Genomic DNA, 22,383 nt, shown 5'->3' with positions numbered 1-22,383 from the left:
GAAGCAAATGATAGCTTATACTCAGATGTCCAAACCCATTCCATAGCCACTCCCCATCATGTCATAGTGAGTTCTTCCCCAAGAAAACTTGGTTCCGTGTTTTGCTTACCTCTGGCAAAACTTCAATGTTGTTCCTAATCAGGACAAGTTTCTGGAGCTTCTTCAAGAACTTAATCTCTTCAGGTAGAGAAAGGAGCCGATTGTAGCTAAGTTGAAGTTCAGAAAGATTCTCAAGAAAACAAAGTTCTTTAGGAATGCTGGCTAGCTGGTTATGATTTATACTCAAAATTACAAGGCTTTTTAATCTAAAAAATAAAGTAGATGATTGAAAAGTATGAGAATAAGAAAGCCCATTGTACATAGCCCTTACCAGAAGCCATGTGTCAATTCATTGTTTTTTTGTAGCTCATCTGAGCCTTACTTTAGTCACGGGTTCACAACTACTACAAATACTTTGAGCATAAAAAATCTCTACTATAATTTAACTTTTGAAGATATTTTATAATCGGCTTATGTTAAAAGAGTTTTATGTAATCAAAACCTCGATTTAAGAGAGAGAAAACTTTATTTTTCACTTTTTGTATGTATACATCAACTATACTGAAGAGGAAGCCAAAGGACAAAGGAGGACATATACTCGCACAAATATGCATATACATATATACATGTATATAAATGGATAGAGGTATGGATATAGATTAAATATCCTGAACCAAACAGATGTGAGAACCACTTAGTTGCTGCGGAAGATGCACAGATGAATCAGCCACAAATTCTGCCTTATGGACATCATGGTCTAGAAGGAGATATTAGATAGAATCATAGAATGAAGATAGGAAATACCATCAGACGGAGAGAAATGAATTAAGGAAATTCGAATTTCTAGTTGCAGGTATGGTAGGTAGTGAGGTATACCACAAGCATTTTAGGAGAATAAACATTTGAGCTTGGCTTTTAATAATAGAACTTGTAAAATCAGGGCAACAGGGGGTCATAGTAAGCTGACAAAATATTAATATTTTGAGTAAAGACGCAAAAGAAATTACTAATGTTGAGCATCAACTATGTACCGGTGCATTAAATTATATCATCAGCACAACTCTAAGGCTGGAATTATTACCCTTAATTCAGAAGTGAGGAAAATAAGGGATCAGAGGGAGTAAACAACTTGCCCAAATTACCCACCTAGTAGACAACAGTGTCAAGATTCAAATGCAGATGTGTCTGTTTGCAAAGCTAAGAATGAAAAATATAGAATAATCTCAAGATCCAATGTGTTGAGATTAAAGTAATAACAGAGTAAATTGATATTTTTTAAACAATTAAAAAGGGAGCCTAGATGTAGTAAAGTGGTCAGTGCAGGTGAAGGCGACTGGGGAAAGACTGCAAACCAACAATGGAAGCCTTGTGAATAGATGAGATTGATGGAAAGAACAACAACAAAAAGGGCAGGAGAAAGAGAGAAAACAGCAAGTGGGAAAGACTTTTTTTTTTTTTTTAAAGATTTTATTTATTTATGAGAGACACAGAGAGAGAGAGGTAGACACACAGGCAGAGGGAGAAGCAGGACTCCCCTCTCTGTGGGGAACCCAATGCAGGACTCAATCCCAGGACTCTGGGATCACAACCTGAGCTGAAGGCAGACACTCAACCACCGAGCCACCTAGGCATCCCAAGTAGGAAAGATTCTTGAGGAACTCAGACATCTGACAAAACAACAAGAAAAAAACTAAACAAGGTATCTAGAGAAGGCAGGCATGAGCAGAGAACCAGGAGATGAACCAGGTTAATAAGGAATCCTTAAAGGTACTGGAGGAGAGTATCTCAAAATTAAAGAGATAGTCAACATTTTAAATGTTAAAGAGAGGTAATAGAAACTAACAAACCGGGATCCCTGGGTGGCGCAGCGGTTTGGCGCCTGCCTTTGGCCCAGGGTGTGATCCTAGAGACCCGGGATCGAATCCCACGTCGGGCTCCCGGTGCATGGAGCCTGCTTCTCCCTCTGCCTGTGTCTCTGCCTCTCTCTCTCTCTGTGTGACTATCATAAATAAATAAAAATTAAAAAAAAAAAAAAAGAAACTAACAAACCTAGGATCATAGACTACAAAGTCACTATTTATATTGTAGCCACAAAAATTGGAAAATAAAAGTTCTAAAAACTCAATTTACAGTAACATAAAAAAAAAAACACTACCATAAAATAGTTAAGAGAACATTTAACCAACGATAGGAGAGGCCTTCAATACTGAAAACTGTCAATTATGACTGAGAAAATTTTAAAAAGCTTTAAATAAAAGTAGAGATATGTCTTGGTCTTGTTCATATATGAAAAGAAACAACATTGCTAAGATGCCAGTTCTCCCCCAAATTCATCTACAGTTCCACTCAACCCAAATAAAAATCTTTTTTAAAATCTATTTATTTTAGAAAGAGAGTGCATGCAATGGGGAGAGGTAGAGGCAGAGGGAGATAGAGTCGGAAGCCGACTCCATGCTAACACAGAGCCCCACATGGGGCTCACTCTGAAGACCCTGACATCACAAACTGAGCTGAAACCAAGAGTTGGATGCTCAACCAACTGCATCACCCAGGCACTCTCTCAAATAAAAATCTTAATGGTTTCTTCGTGTAAAAATCAACAAATCAATTTTAAAACTTACACGGATATTCAAAGTCCCTAGTGTGGTCAAAACTATTATAAAAAAGAAAAGTCAGAGGACTCATGTTAACTGATTTCAAAGTTTACAATACAGCTACAGTGATTAAGATAGTATTCAGAGAAATTATAGAAAAATAATTCAAAGCAATAGAAGAGAGAGTCCAAACAGACACATAAATAGTCATTTGGTTTTTGAGGTGTCGAGGCAGTGCAATTAAGAAAAGAAAATCTTTAAACAAATGGTGCTAGGACCACTGGATAAACATATGGAGAAAAAATAAACTTTATTATCCCGCATCACAAACAGGCATGAATTTGTGATGACTCATAAATCCAAATATGAAAATTAAAACTATGAAGTTTGTAGAAGAAAATATAGGAATAATGTGGGGGGGAAAAGTGAACTTTGACATTACTCCACTCTATGCACAAGCATTAACTTGAGATGAATCATACAGCTAAATATAACAACTAAAATTATAAATGTTATAGAAGAAAATATAGTATAATATATTGATAATATTGGGGTAGGAAAATATTTCTTTCCCTAAAAGGCACAGAAAGCACTAATCTTAAAATGAAAATATTTTAAAATTGGCCTTCATCAAAATTAAAGAACCCTTAAAAAAAAATAAGGTACCTTTAAGAAAATTGAAAGGCAAGCCATATACTAGAAGAAATATCTGCAATATACACACTTATCAAAGCACTTTTATCCAGAATATATAAAGAACCCTTACAGCTTAATGCTAAGAAAAAAAAATACAATTTTTTTCAATGGAAAAAATACTTCATACAAACATTACACAAAAGAAGACATATAAATGGGGAATTAGAATATGAAAAGGTGCTCAACTTCAGGCAAATGCAAACTAAAACTATCGTGAGATATAATTTCATACCGACTACAAATGGTTAACATTTTAAAGCTGCTGGAATGTAAAATGGCACAACCACTTTGCAAAACTGTTGGCAGTTCTTAGTAAATTAACATATATACCTATACTCCTACCCCATGACTCTACAACTCTACTCCTAGGAATTGAAACGAAAAAGAAATCAAGTATATGTCCACAAAAAGGCTTGCACGAGAATATTTACAATAGCTTAATTCATGGTAGCCCCAAATGGGAAAGAATCCAAATGTCCATAAACAGGATAAAATAACTTGTGGCATAATTCATGCAATGAAATGCTCTTAGGGATAAACAATGAATTGCTGACAAATGCAACAATACAGCGAATCTCAAAAAATATATATATATGCTCAGTAAAAGACACAAAAGAATACATATTGTATGATTCCATTTATTTAGTTCTAGAACAAGTAAAACTAATTTGTAGAGGTAGAAATCAAAATAGTAGTTGCTTATGAGAGATAAGAACTCAGGAAATGTACATATATTCGACACCTTATTGGAACTGTTCAATACCTTATTGGTGTGTGTACATTGGTGAAAACTCATTGAATGGAACACTCGTGATTTTTGTGTAATCTGTATTCAGTAGAGAGAAAAGGCCATTAGATTTGATTGCCCAAGGGACATTAATGGTCTTTAAAAATAATATTAAGTAGAATAAAGAGGGGAAAAGAATTCTAAGGGTTTAAGTAGGAAACAAAAGCAATAGACAGATGGCAGTTTACAGAAGTTTGGCTATAAATGAAAGAATGAGGGAGCAAGAGAGAAAAGGCAAGAAGTAGACTTTGCCTTAAGGTCTACTTAAGGCAAGATAAAATGCCTGAAAAGAAGGACTGTGGATCCCAAGTTTCTTGGTAAAATAAGGAGCAAAGTCACTTGCAGAGAGGATATAGGGTCAAAACTGGATGACCCAGTGTTCAAGAGGGTGCAAGTGTGCGGCGTAGGTCCCGTGGAGAAACAGAAAGGGACAAGATTCTCTCCACTAATCACGGTTGTAATCACGATCTTGATTGATTCTACTCTGAAATCACTACCATGGCAGTTGGCTTTTCATTGTGTCCTTACTGGAAGGCACAAAGCTGAGCCTAGAGGCTACTGCAAACGGCCATCATTCGTTGGTTGAGTAAAGAGCAAGGATAAGTCATTGTTTCCTTTGCCAGAAGCAGGGAGAACTTCCACTCTTCCAAGAAAAAACTACAGGAGATAGAGCTTCTCCCTGCCCCTCTCCTCTCCAGTGGGCTGAAGAGTAACTTCCCTGAGTGGAGAATCTGGAGAAAGAACTGAGCTCACTGGCTTAATCCTTTCCTTTCTCCCTCTTTCTTTCAGATTCTCTGTCCCCAGGATACCCACATTCTCCTTTTCCTTCTATGGCTCTGCAGTCCGGCCCATGACAGAGTTGCTTCAGGGCAAAACTCTCACCTGTCCAGGTGTGACTCCAAGTCCATGAACCGATACTCTGTAGCTTAAGTAAACTAACAGAACTCTCCCCCTCCGATGGAGAAATAAGACGTGGCATCCGGAAAGAAGGGAATCACACATCAGCACAAAGCCGATGCAAACATTCTCAGGCTTCCTACGCACCCTCCCCTGAATTCACCATACCCCCAGTCACAGCCTTTCCTGCTAAAGGCAGCTGCTTACGTGAAGGCAGAGTGAAAGGAGGACACTGAGCCATTTACGCTCCATGCTTTTCCCAAATTCACCACCAAGTCAGTTTTTTGTCTCTAAAAAGGGACGAATGGGAGGAACAGAAAGAAGAATAAAAATAACAAACCATAATAAGAAACGCTATCATCCACTGAGCACTTACCATGTCCCAGGCTCAATCCTAAATATTTTGGACGAATTTGCCTATTTACTTGTCAAAACCACCCCCATGAATAGGCCCTATTATTGTCCGCATGTCGCAGTTGAAGACACCGAGGTATGGAAAGGTGAAGAAACATTCCCAAGGTCAGAATATGGAATCCTGCTTGAGGAGGTGACCAATCAGCTTACATACAGGACCCAGCGGGAATTCAGGCTATCAGAATTATCTATAAAATAGGGTAGACTCATATATTTTGCAATCCGACGTTTTTCAGTGAAAGCTTGCGTCTCGTTCCATCGTCTAGCACGTCACTATAGATTTATACAGTTCTTTGAATATTATACTTCATACTCCAAGCAGATCCAAGCCTAATAAATTGTGAGATCATAGCATGTTACTGCTGTAAAGGTTCTGACGTTCATCTACCCAAAATTTTTCCTTTAGAGACAGGAAAGCCAAGGTGCAGTTAAGTGACTTGCCCAAGGTCATAAGGCTAGTTGCACAAAGATACGACCTAGCTCACCAGATCTTCCCTCTTTTTCATTATTTCGTTGATACATAAATCCATTGATAAGCTAAATAAATGAAAGCGCACGCAGACAGGTATTGGCATTTCCACTGTGACAATCTTCATCTTCAGAAATTAGATCACTTAAAAATTTTTTCTAGTCACTGTGACTTAAAAACATTACTTTCTCTGGGAAAATCTCTCTGGGAAGGCTAATACTTTGGCTTGAGGGATAGACAAGTGAATCGGAGTAGACTTTAGGTGCTGCACAAATCCCTTTGTTAAGGACTGTTCAGAGTCTTGTATCCCTTAAAAATCTGGATGCGCTTATGTTGTTATACATCTGTTTCTATTCAACAAGCAATAAAGAGAGTCTCCAAAGTCAAGTAAACCCAAGTAGGGTTTTCTCTCCATCTGTCAGAGGAAAAACCCAAGAGAGTGTTTTGCCTGCAGAAGGACAAGGCCCTCAGCTGGCTCCAGAAAGCCACTGTAGCGGCAGCCCATCTGTGCAGATGTGCAGCATGAGATGCGCAGCATTTTGCTGTTGTTGTTAACGGTAATAAAACGTGGGGCTTTCTTTAAAATGAAAATGCTATTTTAATTTTCTAGCACTTTGCTTTCACATTGCCTTTTCCATCAAGCTGAAAATGGTCTCGAAAACTTACAGGAAATAAAAGTGGAAGTCCCCGACTCTGTATCAGAGCCAACTCCAAGAACCTCAGAGTCGGGGACATCAGAAATAGAATCAACTTTAGAATTTTATGTTTCAAACGCTCACTTTTATACTTAGACCACCAAGTTTTGCTATTTCTCATCTTCCCGGAAGTGTTTAAAGAATCTTATGCTTAGGGGATCCCTGGGTGGCTCAGCGGTTGACCTTTGGCCCAGGGAATCATCCCGGAGACCCAAGATCGAGTCCCGCATGGGGCTCCCCGCATGGAGCCTGCTTCTCCCTCTGCCTGTCTCTCTCTCTCTCTCTCTCTCTCTCTCTCTCATGAATAAATAAATAAAATCCTAAAAAAAAAAAGAATAATCTGCTTAAAATGAGTGGTTTGTCTCAGTCCTCACCTGCCTCCTGGCCGGGTGCAAACCCCAAAGGCCTGGAAGCCCAGCAGTGAGGTCGAGGTTCAGATGACCAGGGTGGGGCTGGAGAAGGGGACGTATACCCAAGTGTCCCTATAAACCAAATTACCTGCTGACTTCTTGGGGAATCCATGTGAGCCGGTTGTTGTTCAGATTAAGCAGAATCAAGTGCTGTAAGCCGCCTGCCAGAAAAATAAATGTAGTCACTTTGGCTCTTTTTCAGGGAACAACTCGGAGCCCTCTTCAGGTCCCGATGCTTGTCCCTCTGGTTTCTTGCCGGGGCCAAGGCCCTCGGGCCGCGGGGACAGATGCCCTCGTAAGGCCGCCGCCACGGCCTCCCGCACGCGTACGCGCACCCACCGGGCTCGTCTCCCACGGCCTCCCGCACCCGGCCCCTGGAGGACTCGACTCGCCCACCACGGCGCTGTCTTTGCCGCCGCGCAACTGGGCCTCCCTGGAGAGGAGCCCGGAGCGGGCGTCCGGGGTGCACGAGAGCCCACGCAGGTCCGCGGCGAGGGGAGGGGGACACGTGGACGCTCCGGGGCATCCTCCGCAGGGGCGCGCAGGCGGGCTCGGCCGCGTTCTGCGGGGAGGGCGTCCTCCTGGGCCTGCGGCGTCCACGCGGGGCTCCGGGCAGCGTGGGCGGGCGGGGGCCTGTGCAAGGGCGGGGGGGGCCTGTGCGTGGGCGGGCAGGGGGGCCTGTGCGTGGGTGGCCTGGGGGCCTGTGGGCGGGCAGGGAGGCCTGTGCGTGGGCGGCCGGGGGGGCCTGTGCATGGGTGGTCTGGGGGGGGCCTGTGGGCGGGCAAGGAGGCCTGTGCGTGGGCGGCCTGGGGGCCTTGCGTGGGCGGGCCAGGGGGCCTGTGCATGGGTGGGCAGGGAGGCCTGTGCGTGGGCTGGCTGGGGGGGCCTGTGCGTGGGCGGCCTGGGGGGCAGCGTGGGCGGGCGGGGGGCCTGTGCGTGGGTGTCCTTGGGGGCTCTGTGCGTGGGTGGCCTGGAAGCCTGTGCAGTGGGGGGCCTGTGCGCGGCCTGGGGGCAGCGTGGGCGGGCGGGGGGCCTGTGCGTGGGCGGGCGGGGGGGCCTGTGCACGGCCTGGGCCGCCGTCGGGACCCGCAGCGCCGAGCGTGGCACACGGTGTGCGGGGCACGCGGCTCCCGCGCGGGGCCGAGATGCGGCTCCAGGGGCCGCGCCGTGGGGGGAGGCGGCGGCGTACGGGGACGGGGGAGCATTGCCCGTACGCGTGTGACCTGGTGCGATGCGCGGCCCGCGGCTCCTCCGGTGCGTGTGGCTGTGCGCGCACGTTCGGGGGCTCGGGTTGCCCCGGGGGTCACACCTGCTCCTGCCCGGGTCTCCTGGGCCTCGTGCGTTGAGCCCCTGAACCGCGCCGTGACCTCCGGGGACCCCCGAGGACGCCCACCCTCCCCAGGCCAGTACTCGGCCTCGCCCAGGAATTTCTCAGTCTGCTGGACGCGCCCTCAGGCCTTCCCCGCGCAACGTGGAGTTCTCGTTCTCTCTCCTGCTCTCAGCTCCATACCTACATTCTCTCTCTCTCTCTCCTCCTCTTTTTCCCCCCACGCCCCAGGCCTTCCGTTTGAGCAGATTTCCTCTAATTTTCCGTGTGTTGCTAGCCATCCTACAACGCCAGCGTGTGACTGTTCATAGACAGGGAAGGCAGTCCTCAAACTGCGGTGCCTACAGGAACTGAGAAGGTAACCCGACAGGTAGTGGGGGCCCTGGTGGGAGCCCTGGCAGGACTGGGCTTTATCCAACAAGGGGCTGCCGCTGGGCCCCTGGGAATGTGATTCCAAAAGCCTCAGCTTTTTTAAAACAGACAAAAATGAGGGAGACATACAATTTTTTTTTGTTGATGAGCTCTTTTGATTTGCAAGTTTTGGTGCCCTAATTCAAATTCTCTAAAAGATTGTCAAAACAGAGCCAACTTGTTTATGACCCACATTCATCTAGGAACCAGTTTCAGCTCACAGGCACCAATTTGCGACCCCTGTCTTGTTCACACGATTAGCTCAGACCGCTCAAACAGCTTGTAGATGTTCTCAATTCCCAAGAAAGAGACGAGCCCTGGCCTATCTTGGGACACAAGTCTAGCTCTTGCCCAGTCTGGTCTAGTCAGGGGGACTGGATCACGTAATACATGCTGGATGGCGCTCAACTCCCTGACACCAAACTACTTCTGCTCTTGGATAGTAAGGACACAACATAAAACATAGTTTATGTCACTCACATGGGATTTTCAATGTTCAGCAGCCCAAAACCAAGAAATACAGAAACTACAGGCATGCAAGGGCACTGAACAAAGATTACATATATTTTAGAACCTCAAATGTAAGGGCACACAAGAAAAATTTTTCTTTATTAGCATTAATAGGTTGCTTAATATTATTTACTATGTCACATTCTACATAAGTTTGTTCCTTCAGTGTAGTTTATAAAATAGTTTATAAGATTGTCTTTTTTTAATGCCCTTAATTTTTTCTTATGTAAACTATAATCTAAGTAAACTGTAATTGAACCCCGAATCTGTGGGTTTGCATACATAATGTGCATAAGCATCAATAAGTGTTTGTTATAGGTCTTGTTTTAAAAAAAAATCTCTCCAGGATACATGATTCAAGGTTTTAAAGTAAAGAGATCATAGCAGAGTCTATTTGTGCTATTTGCCAAATATACCCCTGATTTAACTCCCTATGCATTGATATCTTTAATAAATGCTGCTTGGTGATGACATAGCACCCATGTCTCAAAAGTTCACATATCTTTAGTTTTACTAATAGGGACAAAAACATAGAATGAGGAAGTGCTATACATGAGCTATAATGTACAATGTTCAATGAAGCTATAAAAATCATCTCTTGGGGATCCCTGGGTGGCGCAGCGGTTTGGTGCCTGCCTTTGGCCCAGGGCGCGATCCTGGAGACCCGGGATCGAATCCCACATCGGGCTCCCAGTGCATGGAGCCTGCTTCTCCCTCTGCCTATGTCTCTGCCTCTCTCTCTCTCTCTGTGACTATCATAAATAAATAAAAAAAATTTTAAAAAAATCATCTCTTTGTCACGTGTTTTCCCCTTAAGCCCCCCTCTACCTATATTAAATAGGAAGAGTGTCCTATTGGAGGAATTACAAGTTGAAAGGAAATACCCCTCCCCCCAAAAAAGAGCCAGTTATTGGATCTCATATTCTTTCTTTAAAATTTTCCTCAAATTGGTTTTAAACTTAGCATCTTGAGCAAAGATTGCAGCTTAATATTGAAGCAATAAATAAAAAGTATAAAGAACAAGGAATGCTTTTCTTGATTGGATTTTCAATTAATTTCCTCTCAGGCACAGAGAAAAGGCCCCCAGATTTAAGAGTTGAAATGTACCCTGATTCTGAAAAGGAAAAATTGACTAATTTAATACTAACTTACTTTCTTAGGTCTGCATTACAGAAATAATAATGCAATAGTTGAAAAAAAGACACTATTGTACCTCAAATTCCTTAATTTCAAGAGTAGTGCATAAATATCTCCAACAAAAAAAAAAGATTAAAAGGTAAAATTTCATTTACTTTTTTCACTTGTTCAATATAAAGAAATTAAATTTGATCCCATAATACTGCTGTTCTTTGACTAACTTACCACATACTCCGGGTGCAAATTTACAAATCTTATTTCCAAATAAATGAAGCTTCTTCAGGGATGTAAGATATTTCATCTCTTCTGGAATTTCTTCTAACAGGTTGTTTCCCAGATTTAGTGCCGTCAACTGGAAACATACAGAAATTTAATTAACTCATGCACTATTCACCTTCAAAAGAGATAAATAATTAAGAACTTTTGTTGATACGCTTACCCCTAGAGGAGTCAAAAAGGAACAATAAATGAAGCCTAAAGCCAGCAGAAAAGGAAAATAATAAATATTAGAACAGAAATAAATGGTATAGAAACAATAACAAAACACAGTAGAACAGATCATGAAACCAGGAGCTGGTTCTTTGAAAAAATAAATAAAATTGATAAACCCCTAGCCAGTATTTATCAAAAAGAAAAAAAGAGCCCAAATAAATAAAATCATGAATGAGAGAGGAGAGATCACAACCAACACCACAGAAATACAAACAATTGTAAGTAAATATTATGAAAAATTAGATGCCAACAAATTGGGCAATCTAGAAGAAATGAATAAATTCCCAGAAACATATAAACCACCAAAATTGAAAGAGGAAGAAACAGAAAACTCGAAAAGACGGATAACCAGCAATGAAATTGAATCAGTAATCAAAAATCTCCCAACAAACAAATGTCCAGGGCAGAATGACTTCCCAGGGGAATTCTAATAAACATTTAAAGAAGAGCTACTACCTATTCTTTTGAAACTATTCCAAAAAATAGAAATGGAAGGAGAAACTTGGAAATACATTCTATGAGGCCAGCATTACCTTGATTCCAAAATCAGACAAAGACTCCACTAAAAAACAGAACGATAGGCCAATATGCTTGATGAACATGGATGCAAAAATCCGTAACAAGATACTAGCAAATTGAATCTAACTGTACATTAAAAGATTCATTCACCATGATCAAGTGGGATTTATTCCTGGGCCGCAAGGGTGGTTCAATATTCACAAATCAATCAGCATGATACACCACCTTAATAAAAGAACCCTATGATCCTCTCACTAGGTGCAGAAAAAAACATTTGACAAAATACAGCTTCCCTTCTTTATAAAAACTTTCCACAAAATAGGGGTAGAGGGAACATACGTCAACAGAAAGCCATCTCAGCAGGGAAACACTGAGAGGTTTTCCCCTAAGATTAGGAACACGACAGAGACATCCATTCTCACCACTGTTTTTTAACATAGTCCCGGAAGTCCTAGCCCCAGCAATCAAATAACAAGAAATAAAAGGCATCCAGATCATGAGGAAGAAGTCAAACTTCACTATTTGCAGAAGCCATGAAAGAAAACCTGTATGTAGAAAACCTGAAAGACTCCAGTAAAATATTGCTAGAATTGTTACATGGATTCAGTAAAGTCACAAGATACAAAATCAGCAGAAATCTGTTGTATCTCTATACACCAATAATGAGGCGGCAGAAAGAGAAATCAAGCAATCAATCCCATTTACGATAGCACTAAAAATCCTAAAATACCAAGGAATAACCTAACCAAAGAGGGAAAAGATCGATACTGAAAACGATCGAACACTTACGAAAGAAATTGAGGAACACACAAAGAAATGAAAAACATTCCATGTTCATGGATTAGAAGAACAAATATTGCTAAAATATCTACGTTATCCAAAGCAATCTACACATTGAATGCAATCCCTTTCAAAGTACAACCAGCGTTCTTCGCATAACTAGAACAAATAGTCTAAAAATTTGTATGGAACCAGAAAAGACATGAAAAGCCAAAGCCATGTTGAAAAAAAGCGAGGCTGGAGGCATCACAGTTCTGGACTTCAAGGTATATTACAAATGTATGATGATCAAGATGGTATGGTCCTGGCACAAAAACAGACACATAGATGAATGAAACGGAAGATGCTGAAATGGACCCACAACCCTATGGTCAACTAATCTTCAACAAAGCAGGAAAGAATATCCAGTGGAAAAACAGATTGTCTCTTTAACAAATGGTGTTGGGAGAATTGGACAGCCACATGCAGAAGAATGAAACTGGACCACTTTCTTACACCATACACCAAAATAAAAAAGGATGAAAGACTTAATGAGAGACGGGAACCCATCAAAATCCTAAAGGAGATCAAAGGCAGCAACATCTTTGATCTTGGCTGCAACAAATTCTTACTAGACATGTCTCCAAAGGCAAGGGAAACAAAAGCAAAATTGAACTACTGGGACTTCATCAAGATAAAAAGCTTTTGCACAGCAAGGGAAACAATCAACATAACTAAAAGGCAACCCACAGGATGAGAGAAGATATTCACAAATGACAAAGGGCTAGTATCCAAAATCTATAAAAAACTTATCAAACTTAACACCAAAAAAAAAAAAACCAGTCAAGAAGTGGGCAGAAAACATGAACAGTCATTTCTCCAAAGAAAACACACAAAAGGCTAACAGACACATGAAAAAATGCTCATCATCACTCAGGATCAGAGAAATACAAATCAAAACCACAATGAGATATACCACCTCACACAGGTCAGAATGACAAAAATTAGCAACTTGGGAAATGACAGATGTTGGCGAGGATGTGGAGAAAGGAGACCCCTCTTACACTGTTGGTGGGAATGCAAACTAGTGCAGTCACTCTGGAAAATAGTGTGGAGGTTCCTCAAAAAGTCAAAAATAAAACTATCCTCTGACCTATGAATTGCACTACTGAGTACTCCCAAGATTCAGATGTAGTGATCTGAAGGGGATCTGCACCCCAATGTTTATAGCAGCAATGTCTACAAAAAGAATGAAATCTTGTCATTTGCAACAAGTGGATAGAACTAGAGGGTATTATGTTAAGTGAAATAAATCAGAGAAAGACAAATACTATATGATTTCATTCATATGTGGAATTTAAGATACAAAATAGAAGAATATAGGGGAAGGGAAAGAAAAATAAGATAAAAAGAGAGAGGGATGATGGGGCACCTGGGTGGCTCAGTTGGTTAAGCATCTACCTTTGGCTCAAGTTATGATTCCAGGGTCCTAAGATCGGGTCTCGTGTAGGGCTCCTTTCTCAGCCGGGAGTCTGCTTCTCCCTCTGTCCCTACTCCCTGCTTATGTGCTTGTGCTCTCTCTCTGTGTCCCTCACAAATAAATGAATAAAATCCTTTAAAGAAAACCAGAGAGTGATGCAAACCATAAGAGACTCCTAACTATATGGAACAAACCGAGGGTTGCTGGAGGGACGGTGGGTAGCAACATGGGGTAATTGGGTGATGGGCATTAAGGAGGGCATTTGGTACAATGATCACTAAGTGTCGTATGCAACTGATAAGTCACTAAATTTTACCCCTGAAATATAATACATTATATGTTAACTAAACTGATTTTTTTGTTTAACTAAACTGATTTTAAATTCAAGAAAAAAGAAAAAGTGAATGGCTAAATAAGAACATAAGAAAAATAATAGATAGCACTAAGTGCTCTGTATATAATTAAAAGAATGAAGAGATAGTGATTGGTTGTCCAAGGAAACTAGTCTTGGAAGTTGATATTTAAATTGAGATCTGAGGGGATCCCTGGGTGGCTCAGCAGTTTAGCGCCTGCCTTTGGCCCAGGGCGCGATCCTGGAGTCCCAGGATCGAGTCCCACGTCGGGCTCCCGGCATGGAGCCTGCTTCTCCCTCCTCCTGTGTCTCTGCCTCTCTCTCTCTCTCTCTCTCTCTATGTCTATCATAAATAAATAAATAAAATCTTTAAAAAAATAAAATAAAATAAAGCAACCTAAAAAATAAATGAATAAAAAATAAATTGAGATCTGAGTGCTGATAAGAAAGAAGAAATAGGCAAAATAAAGACCCCAAAACACAAACATTTTTGATGTAGTTGAGGAACCAAGAGATGTGGCTGATGTGGCTGAGCATAATGGGGAGGGGAAAACCCAGCAAAACATGATGTTGCAAAGCTGTACTTGAGCCAGATTGCTCATGATTTTGTAAACCAGGGTGAAGGGTTGGGATTTTATTCTAAGCAAAGTGAGAAATGAGTATAGGGTTTTGAGGAAATATGGTATTAATTGGCATATAACTTACCAGCAGCATTCTGACAACTGCCTACAGAATAGTCTTCAGGGGAGCTAGAGATGAAGAGCAGAGATAGCACACTTTTCAGAGGCAGGATTGCAGTGGTCAGGCAAAGAGGATGAGGGATGAGAAATGAGGATGAGAGATGAGGATGGCTTGGGCTAGAATGGTGGTGATGGAGGGGCAAAGAAGTGGATGGGTATAAGATATACTCTGGAAGTAGGGCCAGAAGGTTGTGAAATATAAGAGAAAGAGAGGAATCATGGATACAATCAAGCTTTGGAGCTTGAACACTTGAGATGAGGACAACTAGGACAAGGGCAGGTTTGGGGGAAGGAGAAGAAATCAAGAGTTCTGTTTTATCTATATTAAAATTAAGGTGTCTTTTAGACCTTGAAGTGGAAATATCAAGTAGGCAGTTGTAAATGCAAGTCTAGAACTCTCTAAAGGGGTCAAGACCAAAGAGTTAAATTTGAGCCTTCACCCAAGTCAGAGTTGTCATGTGGGATCATAAGAGAATACCAAGAGTGAGAGTATGAGAGAAGGATTGATCCTAGCAGAGGAGAAGGAATGGCCAGTGAGGAGGACAGAGGGGGTGGGACACCGACAGCCTCTGATACGACAGATCTCCTTTATTGAGACAGGGCTCAGTCCTCAGGAACTGGACTTTTCCTCCTAAGGACTTTATTTCATCCTTCTCTGAAGAATTTCCCTTGGCCACTAGGAACTGCGTTAGCCAGAGATGCCTGGAAGGTTATGCCTGGAAGGTAATCCCTCTACTCGATCCTCCAAGGCAGCCTATACCCCATAATGAATGCAGGGATGAAACAGCCACACTCCTTTGCCTCTGGGTGCAAGGCATGTTCCAGAACTCTGGTGGAATAAAGCTAAGGCTAAATTTCTCACGAGATCAGATCTTAACCTTGATTCTTTCCCTGCTCTGATCTGCTTCCTCACACTTTTACAGGTTTCTACAGAGAGCACAGCCTCAATAAATTACAAAAATCTATGACTTAGGTTCTCTAAGATACATGGTGTCACAGAAGCCAAGGAGAAAGAAAAGGAAAAGGAAGTTATTTTTAAAAAGAAGATGCAGGCCAAATCCTAAGGGAAAGTTAAGCAAAATAAAAGCATAGAAATAACCACTGGATTTAGCAACATGAAAATCATCAGTGACCTCGGCAATAGGGGTGAAGCATTGGAGAAGAAACTCTGATTGATGTGGGCTATGGAGAAGCTGAGGAAAAGTGAAGATAATGGGTAATAGATAAATCTCTTAAGAACTTTCACTATGAAGGGATATTAGAAAACTAGCAGGGAGCTGGAGGGTTTTTCTTTGAAAATAAAAGATCAGGGCAGCCCAGGTGGCTCAGCGGTTTAGCACCGCCATCAGCCCAGGGCATGATCCTGGAGACCCGGGATCGAGTCCCACATCAGGCTCCCTGCATGGAGCCTGCTTCTCCCTCTGCCTGTGTCTCTGCCTCTCTCTCTCTCTCTCTCTCTGTGTCTCTCATGAATAAATAAAATCTATTAAAAAATAAATAAAAGATCATACAGCTTATTTACATGCTGATGGAAATAATTATGCAGAGAATGAGAAACTGATATAAGGAGAGGGATCATTTCAGAATCAAAATCCTGTAGAAAATGAGAGAGGATATGATCCAAAGTATAAATGAGTGCTGGCTCTGCATAAGAGTGGGGAGCCTTCACTGAGGTTCTAGGAGGCAAGGCGGAGAAGGTACATGCAGATCAGGGCCCTGGATGGATTTGGTAAGAGAAGGATGAGGGAGTTTTCCTGAATGAGAGTACCTTTTTTTTTTTTCAATGAAATATGAAGCAAAACCATTTTCTTGGAGGAGGAGATAAGCGAGGTTTGAGGAAACGTAATTTTGAAAAGCAATCTGGGCAAATGTGGTAGGCTAGCTGACAGCCACAGCTGGTTTTCTGATAGAACAGCTCCAAAGAAGGTGATATAAAATGGATAGATGACCCAGGAAAAGGCACCTGCTTTGGAAGATACTTTAAATATATGGCTCTTTGGCTAGAAAAGGCTACCATGTGAAAATCTGAGCTCAACACCAAGACTATGACACATAGAAGATGAAGAGGACTCAACTGAAGATCTCAAGAATTAAAAGATTCTAAAGTTAAAACTAGGATAAAATGAATGAAACCAGAATGATTCTCGACAGAGAAAGGTAACTAAAAGAAGATTCATTTTTTACCTTTAAATTCATAGAGGTGATGGTAACTCCAAAGACTGTGGGTTATCCTCTGTCACTATGGCGAATACATGAGTTTCAGCCTAGATTACATAAATTATACAGAAGTTCCAGAGACACTATAACAAGGACTAAATTTCCCTTGAGAAATACTTCAAGACTCAACTTCAATGTTGTATTAATTGAATCATATTTATTATATGTGTATTATGCGCACGATATTCTGAATGCTAGAGTGGCAAGGACACCCACGGTTTCTCTTCACACTGCTTATACGTTGGGAGGGGAGAGAGACAACAAATAAGCAAACAGATCATTTCTGTTAGTGTTAAGTGCCTCATGGAAAGGAAAGAAAATGGGTTAATGGGTTGGAAAGTAGCTCAAGGTTGGGGTACCTGGGTGGCACAGTCGGCTGAGCATCAGACCCCTGGTTTCCGTTCAGGTCTGATCTTGGAGTCCTGAGATTAAGCCCCATGTCAGGTTCTGTGCTCCATGTGGAGTCTGCTGGAGTTTCTCTCTCCTTCTGCTCCCCACCCACCCACCCACCTTGTGCTCACTCTCTCTCACCCTCTCTCAAATAAATAAATAATAAATAAATCTTAAAAAAAAAAAAAAAAAGGTAACTCAAAGCCAGATTGGGCCATTAGATAAGACCTCTCTGAGAAGGCGATATTTGAGGTGAGCTAATTGGGATGCCTTGACAAGTTGTTTGAGATGAACTATTTGAGGTGCCTTGACAAGGCTATTCCAAATGGGATTCCATTCACAAAGGGTTTCAAAAATACCATGCAGTGTTTCACTAGTAACACTCTGTGGTTATGGGTAGTTCCTGAGGGAGGGCTTTAGCCATATAAGAGACAGGTACTGGATGAGTTTGAAACTCATGTTATATTTATAATTTTCTTTTTTTTTTTTACATTTATAATTTTCTATAATGAACTTTCTGTTGACGTATTCAGAATATAACTCTCCTGTCCTTTGGAAGCTAGCATATTGCCATAGATTGAAAGACACCATTTCTCCAAAGTGGTTTCTCATGGTACCATGACCAGGGATTATAGCATCTTACAATCAGGAATAACTTTTTTTGTTTAAAGATTTTATTTATTCATTTAAATCAACGGAGGGGACCAAGGGGAGGGGCAGAGGGAAAAGGAGAAGCAGACTCCCCGCTGAGCAGGGAGCCCAATGCAGGGCTTGATCTCAGGACCCTGGGATCATGACCTTAGCTGAAGGCAGACGTTTAACCCACTGATCCAGCCAGGCCCCCCAGGAAGAACTTTTATAAGTCACCTGGTACAGCATATAAAATGCAAGGAGGCAACTATATACCTTCCTTATATACTCATTCAGTAATAGGCAGTTCTTTCACTTCTTAGGAAGTGTTCCTTACTTTTTTTATTTATACATTTTTTGTTTGTCAGTCTCTCTCTAGCTTCTAACTCTTCCCATGGCAGTCATTAAAAAATAGCTCTATTCCCCCTCCTTTCTGCCACATAATAATCTTTCAAATATTTGAAGATTGCTATCATATTCCCCCTGAATTTGTTCCATTCTTCTTTAACCATTTCCCTCAGGACATAATTTCCAGACCTCTCACTGTCTTGGTCACCCTCTCATTTTTGTAAGCACACCCCTCTCTGGAAACATGGCGCCTAGGGTGAGACAAGGAAATGTGATCGCCTAGCATGGATGCTGAGGAGACCACAGACTCTCCCTCGGGCAGATGACTGCACTTCTATTAATGCAGCCCAACATGGCATGCCCTCTTTCAGCAGCGGGGCACATTGCTGTTGCATAATTGATCTTGTGTGTGGCCATCAAAAACCCACGGCCAAAGAGATAACTGTGAAGGAGATAACCCACATCCTGGGCTTGTGCAATTGAATTCTTTTCTCAAATGTAGGAATTTAGTCATCCCTGTAAAAATTGCATCTTGTTGGTTTTGGCTCAAAAGAATCTCAAATGAATGTGATGCTGTCACTCTAAATTCAAAGTCTAAAACTGGACAATGTCGGTGGGCATACTAGATCTGTTTCTCCCATCCCCATTTTGGTTAATGCACCCACCATCCTTGTAATCCTATCAGCTGTTCTGACCAAAGTTTGGAATCGCCTAGAATTTCTTTCTCTCTCTACACCCAAAGTCAGTCAGTCACCATTCCTAATCTCAAAATTCCTTTTAGGTGCATCTTTTTCAGGTGTATCTCATTGCAATCGCCCTAAAACTGTAATCGTTACTGCCTGCCTGCAGAATTACATAGCCAAAGAATGTAAAGAATGGGATGTGTGTAAATGGTACTTAAATTTCCTTTCTCCAGTCCTACTACATTTTATATAAACTGCTGCCTAAATAACCAGTCCGTGAGGAATTGCCCTACCCAACAATGTCCTAAATGTTTTCAATCTCCCTATAGTCTTTTCTGCATCTTAGCATATTTGTCCCAAACAGTGTCTGTCCCAACTTTTCCTAAATTTGATTTATTTGATTGTATAGGCCTATTCATACCTCTAAGTTACAGCCTATCTGTATCCCCCCACCCTTGAAATACATGGATGTGTTTCCTCCTACTATATACTGTCTATGATAATGTGTTGCCTATTAAAAAATATATTATTGTTCAGAATGATCATGTATGTGCACATACATGCATGTATATATATATATATATTTACACACACACAGTGGAATTGTCTTGTATGTATGCATGGAATTCTCATTTTAAATATTCTTATTCTGTTGGTATTCACACTGTTTAGTCAGTATTGCACGGTCAGCAAAGCACAGGATTTGGAGACCATCTGCTCTGCAATGTACTAGCTATGTGATCTCAGGCAAGTCAAATTTCTAAGTGTCAAGGTTTTTGGGGGGGTTTTTTTGTTTTGTTTTGTTTTTAAATGGGGATCGGGTGCCTGGCTGGCTCAGACAGTAGAACATGCAACTCGTGATCCTAGGGTTGTGAGTTCAAGCCCTATGTTGCGTGTAGAGATTACTTTTAAAATATAGGAATACTAGTATCTACTTTTCAAGGCTGTCTTAAGAATTAGAGACAATACAATAAAGTACCTGGAATATAGCAGATATTATAAAATGCTAAATCTGATCTTTTAGATCCAGAAGACCCTAATACAAAATGTTGGACATACACGGTGCTAGAAATTCCGTAGGTGCTTCATAGATATATGTTTAGTTTTCCAATTTTAAACCTGTTTTCCTTTTTAATTTCTTCAAATTTTTATTTAAATTCTAGTCAGTTGGGCAGCCCGGGTGGCTCAGCGGTTTAGCACCACCTTCAGTCCAGGTTGTGGTCCTGGAGTCCCGGGATCGAGTCCCATGTCAGGCTCCCTGCATGAAGCCTGCTTCTCCCTCTGCCTGGGTCTCTGCCTCTCTCTCTGTGTCTCTCATAAATAAATAAATAAAATCTTTAGAAAAATAAATAAATAAATAATAAATAAATAAATTCTAGTTAGTTAACATATTGTGTTATACTGGTTTAAGCAGTAAAATTTTGTGATTTATCACTTACGTATAACACCCTGTGCTCATCATAATAAGTGCTCTCCTTGATAGCCATGCCCCATCTAGCCCATCCCGCACCCACCTCCCTCCATCAGCCCTCAGTTTTGTATCTGAGGGCTATCATGAAGAGTCTCATGGTTAAAACCACTTTCTTAATGATTTCTAACTAGTTTTTTCAAAGATTTCTAAATTCAAAGCCACTTTTAAAAAATTGAAATGTAATTGACATATAACATTTTTTTTAAGACTTTACTTATTTATTCATGAGAGACAGAGAGAGAGGAAGCAGACACAGGCAGAGCGAGAAGCAGGATCCATGCAGGGAGCCCGATGTGGGACTCGATCCCAGGACCCGGGCTCACACCCTGAGCCAAAGGCAGACACTCAACAGCTGAGCCACCCAGGTGTCCCGACATATGACATTTTGTAAGTTTAAAGTGTGCAGCATGTTGACCTGATACATACATAAACTGCAGCCTGATTACCACCATAGCTTTAGCTAGCACCTCTGTCGGGTCATATAATTATCTCCTTTTTGTGCTAGGAACAATTAGGATCTAGTCTCTTAGCAACTTTGTAGTTTTTAATACAGTTATTATTGACTCTAATCACTATGCAGTGTAGGATGACGTATTATCTACTAGTTCGTATCTTTAAACAAGGTTTCCCCAATTCCCCCACCCCCCAGCCTCTAGTAACCAACATTCTGTTCTCTCACAGCCATTTTTCGATGACATTTTCAGAGAAGAGAAAAACGGCCACAGAATCATGACTTTCTGCTAACTCGTTAATTTTGGTGGGAAAAAAATTTTTTTTATTCTTTCTAGTGATAATGTGTTTCAGGATTCTGTTTCCATTAAACTGTTACTTTACCTTAGTTCTTCAGTTATTATAATAGGTTTCTATATTTCCTGCTCCCACTTGGCATATACGTCCTTCTCCAGGAAGCCACCTTCCTTTTGTAGTTGTATGGCACTGTGTGCTTTCTATGACCAATTATTCTGCTTCATATTTTAGTGATTGATTTACCTCTACTATTACGTTGTGATTCATCTAACATTCAAAGAACAGGGTCTGGAACATAATAGTTGCTCAATAAACGATAGTTGAATGCTGCAAGCTAATGGTTAGATCATTTCTGAAAGCTAATGGTTCACACTGAGGAATACTCATTATGGCTCCATGTCTTTTTTTTTTTTTCTTTAATTGAGTATCTGTTGAACGCAGTCAGCTCCAATCTTCCTGGCTTGATTTACTTCCTTCTAAGGGTCTGCATGCTTTCCTTATTCTAACTATCTGCTCATTCTGAGTAACCCCTATGCTTAATTCAGTGTAGTGCCTGCCATCATATGTATGCCTAGAACTTGCACCAGGCAACATAATTAAACCTAACACTTAATTATGCTGTGTTTGTAGCTGTTAATTACACTTGAAAACTCTGTGCTATTTATTTTGTCTTTCGATTGCTTATTTGATTTTTAAAATGATATCTATGACTAACTTGGATAAAAACATTTTTAAAAGTGTTAAAAACAAACAAACTGAGTTCAGGGGTGACTGGGTGGCACAGTTGGTTAAGCCCCTGACTCTTGGCTTCTGCTCAGTCATGATCTCAGGGTCGTGAGATCGAGCCCTGGGTCACTCACGCTCAAGGCAGAGTCTGCTTAAGACTCTCTCTCCCTCTTCCTCTGCCCCTTATCCCCTCTAAAGATAAATACATACATCTTTTTAAAAAAATGAGTTCAAATGTCCATTTTATCTGGTTGTCTTTTGAACTAAATCATGCTTGATGATACCATTTGGAAATGAGCTATTAGATCATTTGCCTATAATAGATGTGTATATGTTTTAGCTAGTATGTGACCATTAATCCTTAAATTATTTAAGGATAATGAATATTTCCATTCACTATACCTAAGTAATGCACAGTACAATGTCAGGTTCTGTAAACTATT

The 22,383-nt window shown here is 41.1% G+C and overlaps 1 protein-coding gene across 4 annotated transcripts in view; it reads right to left on the bottom strand.

Moving 5' to 3' along the window:
• Positions 1-22,383, bottom strand: part of LRRC69 (leucine rich repeat containing 69) — an 88,518-nt gene that overhangs the window by 59,139 nt on the left and 6,996 nt on the right. For 3 of the 4 annotated variants that reach the window (XM_038579727.1, XM_038579730.1, XM_038579728.1), the window contains exons 2-4: positions 10,612-10,738; positions 7,090-7,162; positions 110-305 (exon numbers count right to left, since the gene is read on the bottom strand). In XM_038579727.1, coding sequence (XP_038435655.1) covers positions 110-305; positions 7,090-7,162; positions 10,612-10,738 — 396 coding nt within the window. The remainder of the gene's footprint in view (positions 1-109; positions 306-7,089; positions 7,163-10,611; positions 10,739-22,383) is intronic. The other variant, XM_038579729.1, reaches the window with a different exon arrangement.

Source organism: Canis lupus, chromosome 29 (assembly GCF_011100685.1).
Source record: "Canis lupus familiaris isolate Mischka breed German Shepherd chromosome 29, alternate assembly UU_Cfam_GSD_1.0, whole genome shotgun sequence".
Lineage (NCBI taxonomy): Eukaryota > Metazoa > Chordata > Mammalia > Carnivora > Canidae > Canis > Canis lupus.
Note: the sequence above shows the minus strand (reverse complement) of the source record. Positions and strands in the feature narration are given on the sequence as shown.